The sequence below is a fragment of the Scyliorhinus canicula genome, chromosome 28, assembly GCF_902713615.1.
Source record: "Scyliorhinus canicula chromosome 28, sScyCan1.1, whole genome shotgun sequence".
Classification (NCBI taxonomy): domain Eukaryota; kingdom Metazoa; phylum Chordata; class Chondrichthyes; order Carcharhiniformes; family Scyliorhinidae; genus Scyliorhinus; species Scyliorhinus canicula.
The window spans coordinates 6346088-6368330 of NC_052173.1; the positions used below are offsets into that span (position 1 = coordinate 6346088).

Sequence of the window (22243 nt, forward strand, 5' to 3'; positions counted from 1 at the left end):
GTGAAACCACTCTAATGCCCATTCGCTGAAGATGCAGCAGTAGTATTTCCCCACTGCTTCACTGGTACTGCACTGGCCAGCTCTATTTTTGTAGGTGACTCTGCTGATTATATCCCCCCCCCCCCTCATTGGGGTCTCTCATACTCACTAAGAGTTGGGGCATAGTCCCCAGCCAATAGTATTCAGGCAGATAATAACAGAAACCTATAAAATTCTAACAGGACTGGACAGGGTAGATGCAGGAAGGTAGTTCCCGATGTCCAGAACCAGGGGTCACAGTCTGAGGATACGGGGTAGACCATTTAGGACGGGGATGAGGAGAAATTTCTTCTCCCAGAGAGTGGTCGGCCTGTGGAATTCATTACCACAGGAAGTAGTTGAGGCCAAAACATTATGTTTTCAAGAAGCCGTTAGAGATAGCACTTGGGGTGAGGGGATCAAAGGATATGGGGGGAAATGGGATTAGACTATTGAGTTGGATGATCAACCAAGGTCATAATGAATGGCGGAGCAGGCTGGCAGGGCCGAATGGCCTCCTGCTGCTCCTATTTTCTAAGTTTCTATGTTTCTACTTATCACCATTTTCTTGTCTTTGTTGCTCCAAAAACACACCTCATCCTTTGGGGGTACTGGAGACATTTGGTGTCACTTTATCTCCACATAAAGGAGAGGCCCTCACTGTCTGCCGTCTGTCTGTCATTTTCTTCTAACTCCTCCTCCTGCACCCATGTCTCACACCAGCACAAGGCTGGCACTCCACTGTTAATTCTGAAAGAGTGCTCGACTGTCAGACATTTGGATCATTGGACCCCGTCTGCTCTCTCTGGTGAATGTAGAAGATCCCACCGCGCTAGCACTGTCTTGGGGCAGAGCAGGGGAGTCTTCCTGGTGTCCTGGAGAATATTTATCCCTCATTCAATATCACAAAATCAGGTTATCTGCTTTATCACTGTTTTGGAGCTTATTGGCTGCTGCGTCTCTGACACGACGACGGTAATTACACTTCCAGAGCCACTGATTCAGGGATTTGGAACACCATAAAACCATAGAATCCCGACAGTGCAGAAGGAGGTCATTCAGCCCATTGAGTTTGCTCCGACCCTCCAAAAGAACACCCTATCTCAGTTCACTCCCTCGCCCTGTCCCCATAACCCCACCTAACCTATACATCTTTGGACACTCAGGGACAATTTATCATGCCCAATCCACCTAACCTATACATCTTTGGACACTAAGGGACAATTTATCATGCCCAATCCATCTAACCTACACATCTTTGGACACTAAGGGACAATTTATCATGCCCAATCCACCTAACCTATACATCTTTGGACACCAAGGGACAATTTATCACGGCCAATCCACCTAACCTGCACATCTTTGGACACTAAGGGACAATTTAACATGGCCAATCCACCTAACCTGCACATCTTTGGACACTAAGGGACAATTTAACACGGCCAATCCACCTAACCTGCACATCTTTGGACACTAAGGGGCAATTTAACATGGCCAATCCACCTAACCTGCACATCTTTGGACACTAAGGGACAATTTAACATGGCCAATCCACCTAACCTGCACATCTTTGGACACTAAGGGGCAATTTAACATGGCCAATCCACCTAACCTGTACATATTTGGACACTAAGGGACAATTTAACATGGCCAATCCACCTAACCTACACATCTTTGGACACTAAGGGACAATTTATCATGGCCAATCCACCTAACCTGTACATCTTTGGACACTAACGGACAATTTAGCATGGCCAATCCACCTAACCTGCACATCTTTGGACACTAACGGACAATTTAGCATGGCCAATCCACTGAACCTGCACATCTTTGGACACTAACGGACAATTTAACATGGCCAATCCACCTAACCTGTACATCTTTGGACACTTAGGGACAATTTAACATGGCCAATCCACTGAACCTGCACATCTTTGGACACTAAGGGACAATTTATCATGGCCAATCCACCTAACCTGTACATCTTTGGACACTAAGGGACAATTTATCATGGCCAATCCACCTGACCTGTACATCTTTGGACTGTGGGAGGAAACCAGAGCTCCCAGAGGAAACCCATGCAGACACGGGGAGAACATGCAATCTCCACAGTCACCCGAGGCCGGAATTGAACCCGTGTCCCTGGCGCCGGAATGTGGCGACTAGGGGCTTTTCACAGTAACTTCATTTGAAGCCTACTTGTGACAAGTGATTTTCATTCATTTCATTTCATTCATTTCATTTAATTTCATTAATCACTGCGCCATCGTGCCACCTGTCATGTGAGAGTACCTTTAAGAAATGGGTGTTTATTAAATAGCTGTAGTGGATGTACCTTTAAGAAATTGGTGTTTATTAAACAGCTGCAGTGATGTCAGAGTGTGGGTGGAGCTGGGCTGGCTGTCTTTCACTTTCGCTTTGAACAAAAGCTGGTGTGTGTCTGTGGATTTTTAGTTTTGGGAGCTGGATAGCTGCAGGAAAAGCAAGCAGCTGTGTAAGGATCTCTCTCTGCAATCTAAAGACTGTCTCCAGATCATTTGGGTGATTTCAAAGTGATAACTGCTCTCAGTAGAGAATTGAAACCTAATCTCTGTATTAAAAAGGGTATTTTGTCTTATGGATGTTGTGAGGAAAGATTAAGGGTTACTTATAGAGTACTGTATTGTTTTGGGGGATTTATCGCTGTTGATAGTTGTTAAGATGTGTACTGTGGGTTTATAAAGTGTTAACTGGTTTCATAAATAAACATGGTTTTAATTTAAAAGTACTTTAGATCTCTGTTGCAACACACCTGTACAGTGTGCTCCCTGTACCACAATCTATTAAAAGTTGTGTATCAGGTGAACTCCATGATACACTTTGGGGTTCTCTAAACCCTGGCCCATAACACACCCCTAATGTCACACCTACACCTCAGGGACTGTAACGGTTCAAGAAAGCAGCTCCCCACCACCAAGGGGCAATTAGCGATGGGCAACAAATGCTGGTCCGAGCCACATGAAAGAATTTTTTAAAAACCCTTTTTAAAAAATCCCTCTCCACAATTCTTCCAAAATAAATTAGCTCCGGAAAGTGAGTCAGCACCTTTTTTATTGGCCTGCCTGAGGCTTTCCAGCAGGCAATCCAACTCGAGAAGTGTTAATCGTTTGCCTGTTTCTTTTTTTCCAGGGTTTCTTGAACCTCAAGTGGTCCCGTTTTACCCGTGTGGTGTTCACGCGGTCAATTGCGATCACCCCCACCTTGTTGGTGGCTGTTTTCCAGAGTGTGGACACGTTGACAGGGATGAATGACTTGCTGAATGTTCTGATGAGCTTGCAGGTGAGGAGATTTTGCGACGGGGGCTGCACCTCCTGACCTGTCGGAGCGAAGTTGTTCGGACATTTGACCCCTGCTCACACTGGGGGAGGTATCTCTGTGCAGACAGACAGGTCATTTTGACCATCACCCAGAGTAGCCCAGTCATAGCTCTCGGCTGCTGGGGGACGTGCCTGAGTGCCGATGAGTGACTGACCTGAAAACAAAATTGAATGACTGTTCGGTCAGCACTTGTGAGGTAATTTTCTGTTTATAGGCTGGAGGTGTGGAAGGTTGCCACCGGCAACGTATATCAGCATATAGAAGTCAGCACATCCATGATATGCTGCCGGTGAGTGACATTCCTCACTTGGAGCAGGCAAAGTGAAAATTATTTGTTCACCTCACATGCAGTCAGTGCACAGTTACCCAGAAGTCTACACGGCACAATAAGGGAGATACTTCAAAGTGACAGGTCTCTACGCTACCATATGTCATATTTTAAAAGACCAGACAAGTTTACAAGCGTATTTCGTGAAGCTTAGTTTGCTCGATGTGAAGAGATTTTTAAAAAATCATTTCAATAGGTAGCAGGGTACGTATAGAACTCAATACGTGAATAAAGAGAATTATTCACATATAAAATGGGCAGGCATATTTAAATGAAGGAGGAATTACATTGTGACGTCAAACTCTCTTTTTTCTGCCATTGCTGTCTAAATTATCCTCGTCGCCAATCACGTCCCTCTGGCCTAGCCACCCAACATTGCCAGGTGATGAGGAGCGAGGCCAGCAGCGTGGGTTCAATTCCCCGTACTGGCGGAGACTATTCATGAACTTCCCAGCCTTGCCCCTCGCCTGAGGTGTAATGACCCTCAGGTTAAACCACCACCAGTCAGCTCTCCCCCCTCAAAGGGGAAAGCAGCCTATGGTCAGCTGGGACTGTGGGGACTTTACTTTTACAGAATGGGGGCAAGCATGGATTTAAACGACATCGCAGCCACCTTACAAGAAGTCACAGATGCTTATTTCTCGGTGGCTATGGTGCATTTTGGTTTTCCTTCCTTGGGTGCCTGCTGTTTCAATGCTGTGGAAGTGTTTTCAGGAACTTTTACTGTTCCCTCCTCTTCTTGGCCTCCTGCACTTTGATGAGGCGTTGTTCACTTGTAGCAGGCTTGAGAGAGTCTTCAGCCCGTTTATTGAGAATTATTTACAAAGACCTCCGGCTGCTGTATCGAAGTGCATCGGTCCCCTAACCAACGTTGGAAATTGATCCTCGGACATTACTTCACTGTCCTCTGTTGTTACCTTGTTGAACTCCTGCACAAGTCTTAAACACGCTGAGCTGCAAAATTGGCTGATTTCTGTAGGATATGAAGGGTTTCACTCATTTCTTTCTCTTCATGCTTAAGGGTGCTGGTGAACTGACCCTTGAGGGCAGCACGGTAGCATTGTGGATAGCACAATCGCTTCACAGCTCCAGGGTCCCAGGTTCGATTCCCGGCTGGGTCACTGTCTGTGCAGAGTCTGCACATCCTCCCCGTGTGTGCGTGGGTTTCCTCCGGGTGCTCCGGTTTCCTCCCACAGTCCAAAGATGTGCAGGTTAGGTGGATTGGCCATGATAAATTGCCCTTAGTGTCCAAAATTGCCCTTAATGTTGGGTGGGGTTACTGGGTTACGGGGATAGGGTGGAGGTGTTGACCTTGGGTAGGGTGCTCTTTCCAAGAGCCGGTGCAGACTCGATGGGCTGAATGGCCTCCTTCTGCATTGTAAAAATTCTATGATTCACTTTGAGAAGGGTCTCCAGGCCCTTGTAACTTTACCTCAGATGGCTGGATTTTTGGCTTCTGTAAACCATTTTGGAAACCATTCCAATCCATGTGTTAAGCCAGAGATTCCTGCTTTAAATTTAAATAAACGGAAGTTTAAATTCCGTCCTGTAGTCTTGAACTTCCAACGACGTGTTCATCAGCTTCCTCGATCTTCGAGGAAACCATTAGGTTGGAAAGGACCAACAAATTTCTTGGGCCCCAAACTGGTTCGGAATATGTTCTAGCTTTGAACACTGAACACTGTTTTGATTTGCAAAACCAGTCCTGCCATGGAGAAAGCATTTCAGCTCCCCCTGCTGGGCAGTCTTTGCAGCACATCTGAAGCACTTGAACACCGATGGACTTGCCCTCCCTCCTCCTTCAGTAGCTTTGGTGGGTCTCCTCGTTGGCTTTTCGATGGCTGGGGCTCCTGACCTTGGGCCTACGTACTGGACTGACCCCTCCTGAGCCTTGACGTCGCCCTGAATTACACCCCGATTTGTGGCACTGCAAATCCGCTTGCCTCGTAATCTGTCGAGCCTTCCCGAAGGTCAGATTCGATTTGCATTGCAAAAATTCCAACAACACACCGTCAAGCATGCCAACAATGATGCAATGGTCAGTGTGGGGTTTGCACATTCTCCCCGTGTTTGCGTGGGTTTCACCCCCACAACCCAAAAATGTGCAAGGTAGGTGGATTGGCCACGCTAAATTGCCCCTTAATTGGAAAAAATTAATTGGGTACTCTAAATTTATTTTTTTTAAATGATGCAATTGCAAATTAACTTGTGTTCTAAGACTCGGTAACCAAGCAGCCGATATAAATAATTAATGAAAGAATCAATGGATTCCCCTAGCCTTTGGCTCTGCTAATTGAATTTTCTGAGTGGAGTCAGGGAAGGCAGACAGACATTTTGAAAAGCTTTAGAGAGGCGGTTTTGGGAGAAAGCTGTGGAGAGAGGCAGCTAGTGGAGAAACTTTGGGGAGAGGAGTTGAATTCTGATTTGCCTGATGCTGAGTCCACCATTCACCCACAGTATGAGAGATTGAGATCATAGAATCATCGAATTTACAGTGCAGAAGGAGGCCATTTGGCCCATCGAGTCTGCACCGGCCCTTGGAAAGAGCACCCTACCCAAGCCGACACCTCCACCCTATCCCCGTAACCCAGTAACCCCACCTAACCTAAGGGCAATTTAGCAGGGCCAATCCACCTAACCTGCACGTCTTTGGACTGTTTCTTTTCTTGCTGTTTAACGGGAAATTAAGTAGTTGTGGTTAAGGAGTAAATTGTAAGCTGTTCTTTTAGGGTGTGAAGTTACAAAGTTGAATTGTTTTAAAATAAATTTAGAGTACCCAATTCTTTTTTTTCAATTTAGTGTGGCCAATCCACCTACCCTGCACATCTTTGGGGGGGGGGGGCACGCAAGGGAATGTGCAAACTCCACACGGACAGTTACCTGGGGCCAGGATCGAACCCGGGTCCTGGGCGCCATGAGGCAGCAATGCTAACTACTGCACCACCGTGCTGCCCCCGAAAAAGTTTTATATTGTAGGTGTGATAAAGTTTTTGTTTCAAGCAATCAGTCCTGGAGTGAATATTTCTTTTCACACAGTCTTTCAAATAAACTAAAATATTGTTTTTTTTTGCCCAGTATCCTAGCCACTGTTGGCGTCTGGTCTGGGATTGTAATAGCAACTAGGCCTATAGCCTCTCCTCCAGCCAGAGATTGTGAAACCACTGTCATTTAGAAAGCTCCAGGTTACTGCAGGCTGTGACATCAGTAATATGAGACACCCAGTTGCTAAAGTACACCCATTCCTTTCGGGCAAGGCACTGACGTCACCGACAAGCAGCAGGACTTTCCAAAATACGATTAATCGATCCCACTCCCGGTGCCAAGAAGGGAATCCACTCACCCCATAATGCTGAGCAGCAGTTTGGAGACGGCACACTCTTCGATTCAGAGTTCAACATCAGGTGGATCTGGAAGGTCAAGGCAACACTATACAGCTCGTGAGTTCTCAGGTACTTTCCCGGGACCCCAGCTTACTAGGTATGGTGAGAAAATACTCGCTTACTAAGAGGCCTGACCATAAGGCCCCGGATACTGAAGACTTCCCCGGATCAGGAAGGAATCACACAGAGGGTCGATGTTGAGGGGAAAGTAGTGTCAGCTACTGGACCGATTCATGTCAGCCTAAGGCAAGAACTCATCTAATGGGCGCCACTGCTGCCCACTGCATGGCCAACCCTCGACACAGCTTCCTCCCAAGAAGGAAGCATAGACAAACTGCTCATCGCCCCACACACATCCTGCCCACGCCATTTCATCAGAGCCACATCCAATCCCTGCCAAGAATAATGTCTGCTCGCCTGGCAAACTCAGGGCAGCCATTTGTTTTATTTATAGCCTCGATCATGTGCGCCTACTTCTCACTACTGTTCCTCCTCTTGAAATGAAAATGGCTTATTGTCACGAGTAGGCTTCAAATGAAGTTACTGTGAAAAGCCCCTAGTCGCCACATTCCGGCACCTGTTCGGGGAGGCTGGCACGGGAATTGAACCGTGCTGCTGGCCTGCCTTGGTCTGCTTTCAAAGCCAGCGGTTTAGCCCTGTGCTAAACCAGCCTCTTGGTGCTAATGTTAGGTGCTTGAACCACGAATACTAGTCCACTGCATCTTCTAGGTGTTAGCTAAGTGGAAGGGGCATGAGGAGGCTGGATGTTGGGTATCAGGAGCAGCCTCCTGCACTGAGGCGGTTCTAAGAGTCACAGCACCACCCGCCAATGTGGAAAATTGCCCAGTTATGTCCTGCCCACAAAAAGCAGGACAAATCCAATCTGGCCAACCCCATCAGTCTACTCTCAAACATTATCAAAGTGTTGGAAGGGGTCATCGACGGTGCTATCACATAGCATTTACTCAGCAATAACCTGCTCATAGACGCTCATCCAAAAGTCTGTTTAAAAGCACGCAAAATAAATCACCAGTCAGAGATTCATGTCTACTCTGCAATTGCGCCATTATTGTCACAAAAACATCAACAGTCTCAGTGATGATCTTCTCTTCCCCTTTTAAAATAATTTTATCGAAAAATAACATCCTGCGGCTTGTACGTTTCTCATCATCAGAGGCAAGTGTGTCTTTTGTGAATGTTAGTGCCTCTGCTTTCACCGAGCTTTCATCATTTCAAGCTTCCATGACAAACCTTTTAGCTGAGGCTAACAATTGTGCGGCATTCAATAAAGTTGTCGCAAAATTTTGCAGCAATTTGCTGAGGGTATTAAGTCTTTAAAGCAAACAGTTCCACAAAAGAGTAAAAACTGCAATTGTATACTTTTCATACTTCTCTGCTGAGGATTTTGCTTCAACCTTCACATGCGTTTTTTGTGATCTGTCTAATAAGGGTTCCTTTACATCAGCAAAGTTCATTTTCAAAGTCAAAACAGCATCTGCATGAGCAGTCCACCTGGTGTCACAAATTCTTTTGACCATCAAATGTTTTCCATTTGCCTATTCCAAGCTTAATTGCAACATATTCCACTGATGCGTGGAAACTGAAAACAAGGCAAACACGTTTTGAATAAAGTCATTAAAATGTGCAGCTCCCTCACAGGATTCAGCTGCAGGATTGCAGATTAAATTCAAGGATGACTGGAAAATGGGATTAATAATGCACGGTGGCTTGCATTATTCAGTCTTGCTTGTAAATCTGAAAATCTTCCTGTCATACTTGCGGTATTATCAAAGCTCTGCCCGTGAAACTTTTTGATATCCAAACCTAAATTTGCAAAGGTTTCCAAAACAGCTGTCTCCAGACACTTGGAAGTGTGGGATTGTTGCTGGACAAAACAAATTGCTCGAGAACTCCACCATCGCTGGTCACATACCTTCAATGTTTTTTTTTAATAAACAATTTTATTGAGGTATTTTTGGCATTGTAAACAGTTACAGTGTACAGTAATGTGCAAATAAGAAGTCGATGAATGGTTTCCACCTTCGGGCGAACCCTAATACAGATCCTCTGAAGGCGAACTAAATTTTTCCCAGCCCTAAAAAGCTCGCCATGTGCGAGAGCCATGCTTCGGTCTTTGGGGGCTTTGAGTCCCTCCATGCCAGCAGTATACGTCGCCAGGCTACCAGGGAAGCAGAAGCCAAGACGTCGGCCTCCCTCTCCTCCTGGACCCCCGGGTCTTCCGAGACCCCAAAAATTGCCACCACTGGACTCATCACCACCCTAGTTTTCAGTACCTGGGACATGACGTCCGCAAATCCCTCCCAGTATCTCCTAAGTTTTGGACATGCCCAGAACATGTGAACGTGGTTCGCTGGCCCTCCCACACACCTAGCGCACTTGTCCTCCACCCCAAAAAATTTACTCATCCGGGTCACCGTCATGTGGGCCCGGTGGACGACCTTGAACTGAATCAGGCTGAGCCTAGCACATGTTGCAGTTCAATTTACCCTACTCAGGGCTTCCGCCCAAACCCCCTCCTCTATCTCCTCGCCGAGCTCCTCCTCCCACTTGAGCTTCAGTTTCTCTGTCTGGGACTCCTCCCCTTTCATAAGTTCTCGGTAAATACCCGAGACTTTCTCCTCTACTACCTCTCCTCTCGACACTTTCCCCTCTCCTACCTCTCCCCTAGATACTACTCTGTCCTGGATCCCATTTGGTGGGAGGTGTGGGAAGGATGGGACCTGTCTACGTATGAAGTCACTCACTTGCAAGTACCGAAAGTCATTCCCTCTTGCTAGTCAGAATTTCTCCTCCAAGCCCCTCTTGCTCGAGAAGCTCCCCCTCAAGAACATATCGCCCATCCTTCCCACCCCCGCCCGCCGCCACGTTCGGAATCCACCATCCATACTCCCAGGGGCGAATCGGTGGTTGTCGCATATTGGAGACCAGACCGATGCTCCCACCTCCCCGACATGCCTCCTCCACTGGCCCAAGATCTGCAGGGCTGCCACCATTACCGGGTTGGTGGAGTACCTGGCCGGCGGGAGCGGTAGGGGGGCCGTGACCAGGGCTGCCAAACTGGTGCCCCTGCACGAAGCCGCCTCCACTCGCCCCCAAATAGACCCCGTACCCACCATCCAACTCCTTACCATGGCTATGTTGGCCACCTAGTAGTAGTTACTGAGGTTCGGCAGCGCCAGCCCCCCCCCCCCCCCCCCCCCCGCCTCTCGCTACGGTTCCTCTCAAGCATCGCTTTCTTCACCCACGGGGACTTCCCCGCCCAGGCAAAGCCCATATTAATCTTGTTGACCCTTTTGAAGAAGGACGGCGGGATGAAAATCGGGAGGCACTGAAAAATAAACAGGAATTTTGGGAGGATTGTCATCTTTACCATCTGCACCCTCCCCGCCAGTGACAGCGAGAGTGCATCCCAACTCCTAAACTCGCTCTTCATTTGTTCCACCACTCTAGTCAAATTTAGCTTGTGCAGCCTGCCCCAGTCTCGTGCCACCTGTATCCCTAAGTATCGGAAACTTTCTCCAACCATCCTAAATGGCAGCCCCTTCAACCTGTTCTCCTGGCCCCTCGCCTGCACTACAAACATCTCACTCTTAGCCATGTTCAGTTTGTACCCTGAAAACCTGCCAAATTCCCTCAATATTCCGAGTATACTGTCCATCCCGGCCAGCGGGTCCGATACATACAGGAGCAGGTCGTCCGCGTACAGCGATACCCTGTGCGCCACCCTTCCCTTAATCATTCCCTTCCACCCCCTCGCAGCTCTCAGGGCAATCGCCAGTGGCTCTATGGCCAGTGCAAACAGCAATGGGGAGAGTGGGCATCCCTGTCTGGTCCCCCGGTGTAGTCTAAAGTACTCTGATGATGTCCTATTCATCCTCACGCTAGCTTTTGGGGCCTGGTACAATAGCCTAACCCAGTCAACAAAGCCCTCCCCGACCCCAAACCGTCCGAGTACCTCCCACAGATAGTCCCACTCCACCCGGTCAAAGGCCTTCTCGGCATCCATTGCCACCACTGCCTCTACCTCTCTGCCCTCCGGGGGCATCATGATCATATTAAGTAGTCTTCTCAAGTTGGCCACCAGCTGCCTGCCTTTCACCACCCCTGTTTGGTCTTCCCCAATCATCTCTGGGACACAGTCCTCAATTCTGAGCGCCAAGACCTTAGCCAGGAGCTGACGTTGATCAGGGAGATTGGTCTGTATGACCCACACGCTTCCGGGTCTTTATCCCGTTTTAATATCAGCAAAATGGTAGCCTGTGACATCGCCAGGGGTAACTTGCTATCACTTGCGGGGAGAATGTAGACGGTAAAGATGACAATCCTCCCAAGATTCCAGTTTATTGTTCAGTGCCTCCCGATTTTCATCCCGCGGTCCTTCTTCAAAAGGGTCAACAAGATTATTATGGGCTTTGTCTCTTTGTCTGGGCGGGGAAGTCCCCGCGGGTGAAGAAAGCGAAATGGTAGCCTGTGACATGCCTCTGTCCCCCGCCTCGTTAAATACCTGAGTCAGCACCGGCCCCACTATCTCCGAGAACTTTCTATAGAACTCCACTGGGTATCCATCCGGCCCCGGGGATTTACCCGACTGCATGGCCTTCAAGCCCCCCAGTACTTCCTCAGCTCTAATCGGGGCCCCCAGTCCGTCTACCAGCCCCCTACCCATTTTTGGGAAGCTCAGTCCGTCTAAGAAACGCTTCATCTCCTCCGGCTCCCCAGGGGGTTCCGAGGTATAGAGCTTGTTGTAAAACCTTGTTCAGTCCTGATGGGTCATCCACTCTGTTCCCCATACCATCCACTACCCTGTCTATTTCTCTGGCCGCCTCCTTCCTCCTGAGTTGCTGCGCAAGCATTCTACCAGCTTTCTCCCCATGCTCATAGACCACACCCTTTGCCTCCCTGAGTTGGTCCACTGCTTTGCTCATGGACAACACTCCCAGCTCGGCCTGCTGTCTCCGTCTATCTCTAAGTAGGTCCTCCCTCGGGGTCTCTGCGTATTCCCTATCTGTCCGGTGGTTCTCCTTGACCAGTCTGTCCATTTCCGCTCTGTCCGTTCTATCTCTGTGGGTCCGGATTGAAATCAGCACCCCCCCGTACCACCACCTTCAGCGCCTCCCACAGGGTCGCTGCTGAGACTTCCTCTGTGTCATTAACCTGCAGGTAGTCCTGCATGCACTTTCGCAGTCTCTCGCACACCCCCTCCTCCGCTAGCAACCCTACGTCTAACCTCCATTGTGGGCGCTGGTAGCTCCCTTTGCAAACCTGCAGATCAACCCAGTGTGGGGCATGATCCGAGATGGTGATCGCCGAGTACGGCGTGTTTTTTACTCCGCCTACACGGTCCCTGCTCACGATGAAAAAATCGATTCTAGAGTATACTTTATGAACATGCGAGTAGAACGAATATTCCCTTCCCGTCAGCCGTCTGGCTCTCCATGGATCTACCCCCCCCCCCCCCCCCCCCCCCCAATCTGCTCCATGAACCCCCTCAGTTCCCTTGCCATCGCTGGGAGCCTACCCGTTCTGGAGCATGACCTGTCTAGTCCGGGGTCAAGGACCGTGTTGAAGTCACCACCCATGATCAACTTGCGTGAATCTAAGTCTGGGATTTTCCCCAGCACCCTTTTAATGAAGTCAGCGTCGTCCCAATTTGGAGCATATACATTCACCAGGACTACCCTCACCCCCTCAAGCATACCCCGGACCATAAGAAATCTACCCCCTCTGTCTGCAATTGTGCCCTCCGCCTCAAATTGAACCCGTTTATTAATCATGATTGCCACCCCCCTGGACTTGGAGTCCAAGCCCGAATGGAAGACCTGGCTGACCCAGCCCTTCCTTAGCCTAGTCTGGTCAGTCACTTTCAGATGTGTCACCTGCAGCATGATTACGCCCGCCTTTAGAGCCCGCAAATGCGCGAACACACGTGCCCTCTTGACTGGGTCCGTTTAGTCCTCTGACATTCCAGGTGATCAGCCTGGTTGGAGGGCACCTGCCCCACCCCTTTCCAGTCAACCATCCCCCTTCTTGTGCTCGCCCCCAGCCCATGTGCCGTGCCCCTCCCAGTTCGCCTCCTGGAAGTTCCCACCCCGACCTCCGCTCTGTTACCTACTTTAGATCCCTCCCATGCCAGCAAAATAACTTTCCCCCCCTCCCCCCCAGCAACAACACCCCTCTGTAACCCGACCCCTGCCATATACTGGCTGTATGCATCCCCCCTCCCCCCCCACCTGACTCCCTTGACTAGCTTCCCGCTAGCCCGGTGACTCATCCCTCCGGCGCCCACTACATACCTTCAATGTTAACTGATCCACATGACTCACCCCTGGTATTGAATCAACTATTATGGAACAGTATCTTTTACTTCATTAGTGAATTGGTCCACTCTGCCATTATAGTGGTGAAGTCATCGTAGGTTCCCTGTGTTAACAGGTCGGTCTTCCCTGAGCCACAATATTGATAGCTTTTCAAATGCTCTTGGAGAAGCTCGCCAAATTCACTGAGATATTCAAGGCATCTAAATTAGCTCTTCGAGTTGACAATGATGACTCATCTCATCCTCTCACACGAAGTCCCAAAGAAGACAGCAGTGTAACTGTGGCAACACCACGTCTCAGCACTTTCCTCCAGTAAGAACATTCCTTTACTGAGCCGATGATACAGAATCAATTCTTCCAGATAATTTACATCCTTGAACAAACGCACACATCGGTTTAAGATGAGCTTCGTCCGTTCATCCTCAGCAACATCTCTTCCAACGTTTCTCCAGTTAGAGTATCGACAAATGCTTAACTAGGGTCAGGGAATAATTTGCAAACATGACAGTTGACTGCCTGAGAGGTTTCCAAACAGAATCAACCAATTTCTAATTTCCGTCATCCAATTTCTCTTCACCCTCAGAAAATGGCACTTACGAAGATTTCTAACATGCTTTCGGCATGACTTTTGTAACTTGTTTTTAAAGTTTTAAGGTAAAGATAGATCGTTTTTTGAAGAATAAAGGGATTAAGGGTTATGGTGTTCGGGCCGGAAAGTGGAGCTGAGTCCACAAAAGATCAGCCATGATCTAATTGAATGGCGGAGCAGGCTCGAGGGGCCAGATGGCCGACTCCTGCTCCTAGTTCTTATGTTCTTCCAACCTCAAACTATTGTCCCAAAATTTCCATGTTTTCTGAATGATTTAGTACAAAATAGTCATTCATACCCAGTGGAACAGATCTTGGCCATAAAGCAACGTCTTCAGGGAAGGTTTCTTGCCTCATTTCAACAGAAGAAACATCTTGGAGTTGCATTCCTATTTCAGATTCCACTTCTTGTTCCACCACTCCCCCATTCCATCACAGTTTCCCTCCCACCCCTCCTCGAACCCTCACACGCTCCCATTCTCACAATCCTCCCGAACCTCGCTCGCCTGGAGTTTTCAAGGCTGCAACCTCCCTCGCCGTCTCCACATGCTAGGAAGGCTTGATGTGGCGCCTCGCTGTTCCTGGCCCTGACTGGGTCGAGTCACCCCTCGCCTGCTTCCATCGCTGCTCGACTAGCTGCTGCCTGGCTCGGCTCACCTTGGCTGATGGTTTCCGCCCAGCGCCTTGTGCCTCCCCTTGCTGTTCCTTGGGGACCCAGCCCTGGGTCGCGAAACGTGCGTCTTTTCTCGCAAACGTGACACACAGGATCTTCTGCCTCTGCCTCTCTCCCTCGTTGCCTAGTCGCTTCTCGTTCCTCGCGCGCGTACCTCAACGTTTGGACCAGTCTATTTTCTCAATCTAAGCGCCTGATGTCGCTCTGTGTCGCCTGCTGGTAGGAACCCATCAGCAAATGCAGAGCTATCAGACTCTGATTAATATCCACAGACACCCGGCCGGTGCAGGCTCCCGCCATTGGCCGGGGCCTTGTGCCTCAGCGTGGTGTGTTTCACTGTAAATCTGCCTCTGCTAGTACTGGACATCGAACAGGCAGCTTGACAAATCAGAGACCGGTGGAGGGGTCAAGAGAGGTCGCTGTCAGACGGAGCTTCAAGTCATTGCCTTATGTGTGGAGCCAGAGGCTGTACTTTCGGATAATGTTGCCATGGGGCAGCATGTAAATGAGGAATAGTCGGGGGGTCAAAGATGGGTAACAGTGTGGGACTGGGAAGAGGAGCCATTATAGGTGATTGTTTAGCCATGAATCAATAGATAAGTGTGGAACCAAGCAAATAACGTTTTTGTCATGTTGATTGAGGGATAGTGATTAGCCCAGGACATTGGGAAGTACACCAGGGTGAGACGCTGGAGGAGGCCATTCGGCCCCGCACGCCTGCTCCGCCGATCGATAAGATCACGGCTGGCCCGTCTGTGACCGCAACTCCACGTTCCTGTCTGCGGCTCTCCCCCCCTTGCCGATCTAAAATCTGTCTAACTCGACCACAAACATATTCGGTAACCCAGTTCGTCTGCTCTCTGGGGGAGGGAATTCCATAGACGAATGACCCTCGGAGAGGAGACAAATTCTCCTCACCTCCACCTGAAACTGTGTCCCCCAGTTGTAGACTGCCCCACACGAGGAAACATCCTCTCAGCATCTATCCTGTTGAAGCCCCCTCAGAATCTGATCTCTTTCAATAAGATCACGGGGCGGTACGGTGGCACAGTGGTCAGCACAGTTGCTTCACAGCCCCAGGGTGCCAGGTTCGTTTCCCGGCTTGGGTCACTGTCTGTGCAGATTCTGCACGTTCTCCCCGTGTCTGTGTGGGTTTCCTCCGGGTGCTCCGGTTTCCTCCCACAGTCCAAAGATGTGCAGATGGATTGGCCATGATAAATTGTCCCTTAGTGTCCAAAGATGCGCAGGTTAGGTGGATTGGCCATGATAAATTGTCCCTTAGTGTCCAAAGATGTACAGGTTAGGTGGATTGGCCATGATAAATTGTCCCTTAGTGTCCAAAGATGTGCAGGTTAGATGGATTGGCCATGATAAATTGTCCCTTAGTGTCCAAAGATGTGCAGGTTAGGTGGATTGGCCATGCTAAATTGTCCCTTAGTGTCCAATGATGTGCAGGTTAGGTGGATTGGCCATGCTAAATTGTCCCTTAGTGTCCAAAGATGTACAGGTTAGGTGGATTGGCCATGCTAAATTGTCCCTTAGTGTCCAAAGATGTACAGGTTAGGTGGATTGGCCATGCTAAATTGTCCCTTAGTGTCCAAAGATGTACAGGTTAGGTGGATTGGCCATGTTAAATTGCCCTTAGTGTCCAAAGATGTGCAGGTTAGGTGGATTGGCCGTGTTAAATTATCCCTTAGTGTCCAATGATGTGCAGGTTAGGTGGATTGGCCATGCTAAATTGTCCCTTAGTGTCCAAAGATGTACAGGTTAGGTGGATTGGCCATGCTAAATTGTCCCTTAGTGTCCAAAGATGTACAGGTTAGGTGGATTGGCCATGTTAAATTGTCCCTTAGTGTCCAAAGATGTACAGGTTAGGTGGATTGGCCATGCTAAATTGTCCCTTAGTGTCCAAAGATGTACAGGTTAGGTGGATTGTCCATGATAAATTGTCCCTTAGTGTCCAAAGATGTGCAGGTTAGGTGGATTGGCCATGTTAAATTGTCCCTTAGTGTCCAAAGATGTTCAGGTTAGGTGGATTGGCCATGTTAAATTGTCCCTTAGTGTCCAAAGATGTACAGTTTAGGTGGATTGGCCATGTTAAATTGTCCCTTAGTGTCCAAAGATGTGCAGGTTAGGTGGATTGGCCATGTTAAATTGTCCCTTAGTGTCCAAAGATGTTCAGGTTAGGTGGATTGGCCATGTTAAATTGTCCCTTAGTGTCCAAAGATGTACAGTTTAGGTGGATTGGCCATGTTAAATTGTCCCTTAGTGTCCAAAGATGTGCAGGTTAGGTGGATTGGCCATGCTAAATTGTCCCTTAGTGTCCAAAGATGTTCAGGTTAGGTGGATTGGCCATGTTAAATTGTCCCTTAGTGTCCAAAGATGTGCAGGTTAGGTGGATTGGCCATGTTAAATTGTCCCTTAGTGTCCAAAGATGTGCAGGTTAGGAGAATTGGCCATGCTAAATTGTCCCTTAGTGTCCAAAGATGTGCAGGTTAGGTGGATTGGCCATGCTAAAAACCCACCTAACCTGCACATCTTTGGACTGTGGGAGGCACCTGGAGGAAACACACGGGGAGAACGTGCAAACTCCATACAGACAGTGACCCGAGGCCGGAATTGAACCCGGGACCCTGGCGCTGTGAGGCAGCAGTGCAAACCACTGTGCCACCTTGCCACCCTTTTGCGTCATCTCAAATCGAACGTGGTTATTCTGTTGCCAATCTGAAACCTGTTGACCGAATACTTTAGCAACCTCTACTTGCACGCAGTCACTGGACTGGCTGATCATGTCACACCAAATTGTTGCCTGTTCAATCCCTGACCTCTTTGAGTGAAATAATGCTTCACACAATGCTGCTGGTAAGGTTGTCCATCACATGACTTTACTTGCCCTCCAGCCATTAGTCGGCCAACATTGTCCATCCTTGTGACCCAATGACCTTCCTACGCCGATTGGAAAGCAAAAAGACTCATTACCCAATCAGATGATGCTTGACCGTCAGGAAAACAACCTCCCCAGCCCCTGACCGCATTTTCAATATTTTTATGTCTGATAAAGATTAATGGTCAAAGAAAATTACCAAAAAAAAAAAAATCTTTTTTAATGTGTCGATAGTATTTCTCCAGGGCTGCACACAGCAGTGTCCGAGAGATTGACCTTCAATTACTGGAGAAACATAGAATCATGCAGTACAGAAGAGGCCCTTCGGCCCATCGAACCTGCACCGACGAAAGAAACCGACTCTAAATCTACACTAAACCTACTTTCCAGCACTTGGCCCATTGGCTTGAATGTTACAACATTTCAAGTGTTCATCCAAGTACTTTTTAAAGATTATGGGCAGCACGGTGGCACAGTGGTTAGCACTGCTGCCTCACGGCGCCGAGGACCCGGGTTCGATCCCGGCTCTGGGTCACTGTCTGTGTGGAGTTTGCACATTCTCCCCGTGTCTGCGTGGGTCTCACCCCCACACAACCCAACGATGTGCTGGTTAGGTGGATTGGCCATGCTAAACTTTGGCCACGCTAAACTTTGGCCACGCTAAATTGCCCTTAATTGGAAAAAAATGAATTGGGTACTCTAAATTTATTTTTGTTAATATTGTGAGGTTTCGGGGCAGCAGGGTAGCATGGTGGTTAGCATAAATGCTTCACAGCTCCAGGGTCCCAGGTTCGATTCCCGGCTGGGTCACTGTCTGTGTGGAGTCTGCACGTCCCCCCCTGTGTGCGTGGGTTTCCTCCGGGTGCTCCGGTTTCCTCCCACAGTCCAAAGATGTGCGGGTTAGGTGGATTGGCTATGCTAAATTGCCCGTAGTGTCCTAATAAAAGTAAAGTTAAGGGTGGGGTTGTTGGGTTATGGGTATAGGGTGGTTACGTGGGTTTGAGTGGGGTGATCATTGCTCGGCACAACATCGAGGGCCGAAGGGCCTGTTCTGTGCTGTACTGTTCTATGTTCTATGTTCTATGTTTCCTGCCTCGACCACCCCCCAAGGCCGTGCGTTCCAACTCCCATCACCCTCTGGGTGAATACCCTTTCCTCAAATCCCCTCTAAACCTGCTGCCCCTCACCTATAAATGATGCCCCCTCCATATTGATCCTTCAACTGAGGGGAACAGCTGCTTCCTATCCCCACCCTGTCCACATCCCTCATAATCTTATTCACCTCAATCAGATCCACCCTCAGTCTTCTCTGGCCAATCCCAGAGGGTTGGTGATCCTAGCTGCTGGACTGTGATTGGGTACTATTTAATTGAATCACTGCATGTTAGATGACTTAGCTGTAAAGTTAGGCGTTGCAATAAAGGCCTTTGACAGAAACAGAAATCCCAGTCCATTGTTTCCCACACTAACGGGCGTCACATCAGTGAGAGGTTCCGTTTCTGTCACGGATTTATCTTCAACTAAATTCTGTCTAGTTAGTTTTTTCATTCTCCTGTTACATGTTTCTCTGCTCCTGTCCTTAGTGCAACCCGGGGTGAAATAATCAAGACTCAAGTAAGAACCAAAGACATTTACTCCCTCGGTGTACTAACGCTGTGAAACAAACTCCCGGCAAAATAATCAAGGCTGATTAAACTCATTTCTTCCAAGGAGTCTGGTTGGGAGTGACGTTAATGGTGCAAGAAGAGAGCCTGATTGACATGATCAAATACTGCACTGGGCAGATGGACTGCTGCTGCGATTAGCAGGGTAGAGTCCGTGATGGTGGAGGCTGTGGGAAGAGATTGATTTGGCGGGTAGAGTTCATCAGAGAGGAGAGATTGTACGGCTGATTGGGGGCATTCAAAAGATGGGGAAATGTTCATTATAGGGTCGAGTGAATCTGGATTGCATTGAGAGTGGGTTAATCAGGGTCGAGTGAATCTGGATTGTGTGAGAGTGGGTTAATCAGGGTTGAGTGAATCTGGATTGTGTGAGAGTGGGTTAATCAGGGTCGAGTGAATCTGGATTGTGTGAGAGTGGGTTAATCAGGGTCGAGTGAATCTGGATTGTGTGAGAGTGGGTTAATTAGGGTCGAGTGAATCTGGATTGCATTGAGAGTGGGTTAATCAGGGTCGAGTGAATCTGGATTGTGTGAGAGTGGGTTAATCAGGGTTGAGTGAATCTGGATTGTGTGAGAGTGGGTTAATCAGGGTCGAGTGAATCTGGATTGTGTGAGAGTGGGTTAATCAGGGTCGAGTGAATCTGGATTGTCTGAGAGTGGGTTAATCAGGGTCGAGTGAATCTGGATTGTGTGAGAGTGGGTTAATCAGGGTCGAGTGAATATGGATTGTATGAGAGTGGGTTAATTAGGGTCGAGTGAATCTGGATTGTGTGAGAGTGGGTTAATCAGGGTTGAGTGAATCTGGATTGTGTGAGAGTGGGTTAATCAGGGTCGAGTGAATCTGGATTGCATTGAGAGTGAGTTAATCAGGGTCGAGTGAATCTGGATTGTGTGAGAGTGGGTTAATCAGGGTTGAGTGAATCTGGATTGTGTGAGAGTGGGTTAATCAGGGTCGAGTGAATCTGGATTGTGTGAGAGTGGGTTAATCAGGGTCGAGTGAATCTGGATTGTCTGAGAGTGGGTTAATCAGGGTCGAGTGAATATGGATTGTGTGAGAGTGGGTTAATCAGGGTCGAGTGAATCTGGATTGTGTGAGAGTGGGTTAATCAGGGTCGAGTGAATCTGGATTGCATTGAGAGTGGGTTAATTAGGGTCGAGTGAATCTGGATTGTGTGAGAGTGGGTTAATCAGGGTCGAGTGAATCTGGATTGTGTGAGAGTGGGTTAATCAGGGTCGAGTGAATCTGGATTGTGTGAGAGTGGGTTAATCAGGGTCGAGTGAATCTGGATTGTGTGAGAGTGGGTTAATCAGGGTCGAGTGAATCTGGATTGTGTGAGAGTGGGTTAATTAGGGTCGAGTGAATCTGGATTGTGTGAGAGTGGGTTAATCAGGGTCGAGTGAATCTGGATTGTGTGAGAGTGGGTTAATTAGGGTCGAGTGAATCTGGATTGCATTGAGAGTGGGTTAATTAGGGTCGAGTGAATCTGGATTGCATTGAGAGTGGGTTAATTAGGGTCGAGTGAATCTGGATTGTGTGAGAGTGGGTTAATCAGGGTCGAGTGAATCTGGATTGCATTGAGAGTGGGTTAATTAGGGTCGAGTGAATCTGGATTGTGTGAGAGTGGGTTAATCAGGGTCGAGTGAATCTGGATTGTATGAGAGTGGGTTAATTAGGGTCGAGTGAATCTGGATTGCATTGAGAGTAGGTTAATTAGGGTCGAGTGAATCTGGATTGTGTGAGAGTGGGTTAATTAGGGTCGAGTGAATCTGGATTGTGTGAGAGTGGGTTAATCAGGGTCGAGTGAATCTGGATTGTATGAGAGTGGGTTAATTAGGGTCGAGTGAATATGGATTGTATGAGAGTGGGTTAATCAGGGTCGAGTGAATCTGGATTGTCTGAGAGTGGGTTAATCAGGGTCGAGTGAATCTGGATTGTATGAGAGTGGGTTAATCAGGGTCGAGTGAATCTGGATTGTATGAGAGTGGGTTAATTAGGGTCGAGTGAATCTGGATTGTGTGAGAGTGGGTTAATTAGGGTCGAGTGAATCTGGATTTTGTGAGAGTGGGTTAATCAGGGTCGAGTGAATCTGGATTGTGTGAGAGTGGGTTAATCAGGGTCGAGTGAATCTGGATTGTGTGAGAGTGGGTTAATGAGGGTCGAGTGAATCTGGATTGTGTGAGAGTGGGTTAATCAGGGTCGAGTGAATCTGGATTGTGTGAGAGTGGGTTAATGAGGGTCGAGTGAATCTGGATTGCATTGAGAGTGGGTTAATCAGGGTCGAGTGAATCTGGATTGTGTGAGAGTGGGTTAATTAGGGTCGAGTGAATCTGGATTGTATGAGAGTGGGTTAATCAGGGTCGAGTGAATCTGGATTGTGTGAGAGTGGGTTAATCAGGGTCGAGTGAATCTGGATTGCATTGAGAGTGGGTTAATCAGGGTCGAGTGAATCTGGATTGTGTGAGAGTGGGTTAATCAGGGTCGAGTGAATCTGGATTGTGTGAGAGTGGGTTAATTAGGGTCGAGTGAATCTGGATTGTGTGAGAGTGGGTTAATCAGGGTCGAGTGAATCTGGATTGTGTGAGAGTGGGTTAATTAGGGTCGAGTGAATCTGGATTGTGTGAGAGTGGGTTAATCAGGGTCGAGTGAATCTGGATTGTATTGAGAGTGGGTTAATCAGGGTCGAGTGAATCTGGATTGCATTGAGAGTGGGTTAATTAGGGTCGAGTGAATCTGGATTGTGTGAGAGTGGGTTAATTAGGGTCGAGTGAATCTGGATTGCATTGAGAGTGGGTTAATTAGGGTCGAGTGAATCTGGATTGTGTGAGAGTGCGTTAATTAGGGTCGAGTGAATCTGGATTGTGTGAGAGTGGGTTAATCAGGGTCGAGTGAATCTGGATTGCATTGAGAGTGGGTTAATCAGGGTCGAGTGAATATGGATTGTGTGAGAGTGGGTTAATCAGGGTCGAGTGAATCTGGATTGTATGAGAGTGGGTTAATTAGGGTCGAGTGAATA

General features: G+C 48.3%; 1 protein-coding gene across 1 annotated transcript in view; it reads left to right on the forward strand.

The window, feature by feature from the left end:
- Positions 1–22243, forward strand: part of LOC119958197 (natural resistance-associated macrophage protein 2-like) — a 105717-nt gene that overhangs the window by 77978 nt on the left and 5496 nt on the right. Inside the window, exon 13 of the mRNA XM_038786573.1 lies at positions 3187–3336. Within this exon, the coding sequence (XP_038642501.1) occupies positions 3187–3336 (150 nt within the window). The remainder of the gene's footprint in view (positions 1–3186; positions 3337–22243) is intronic.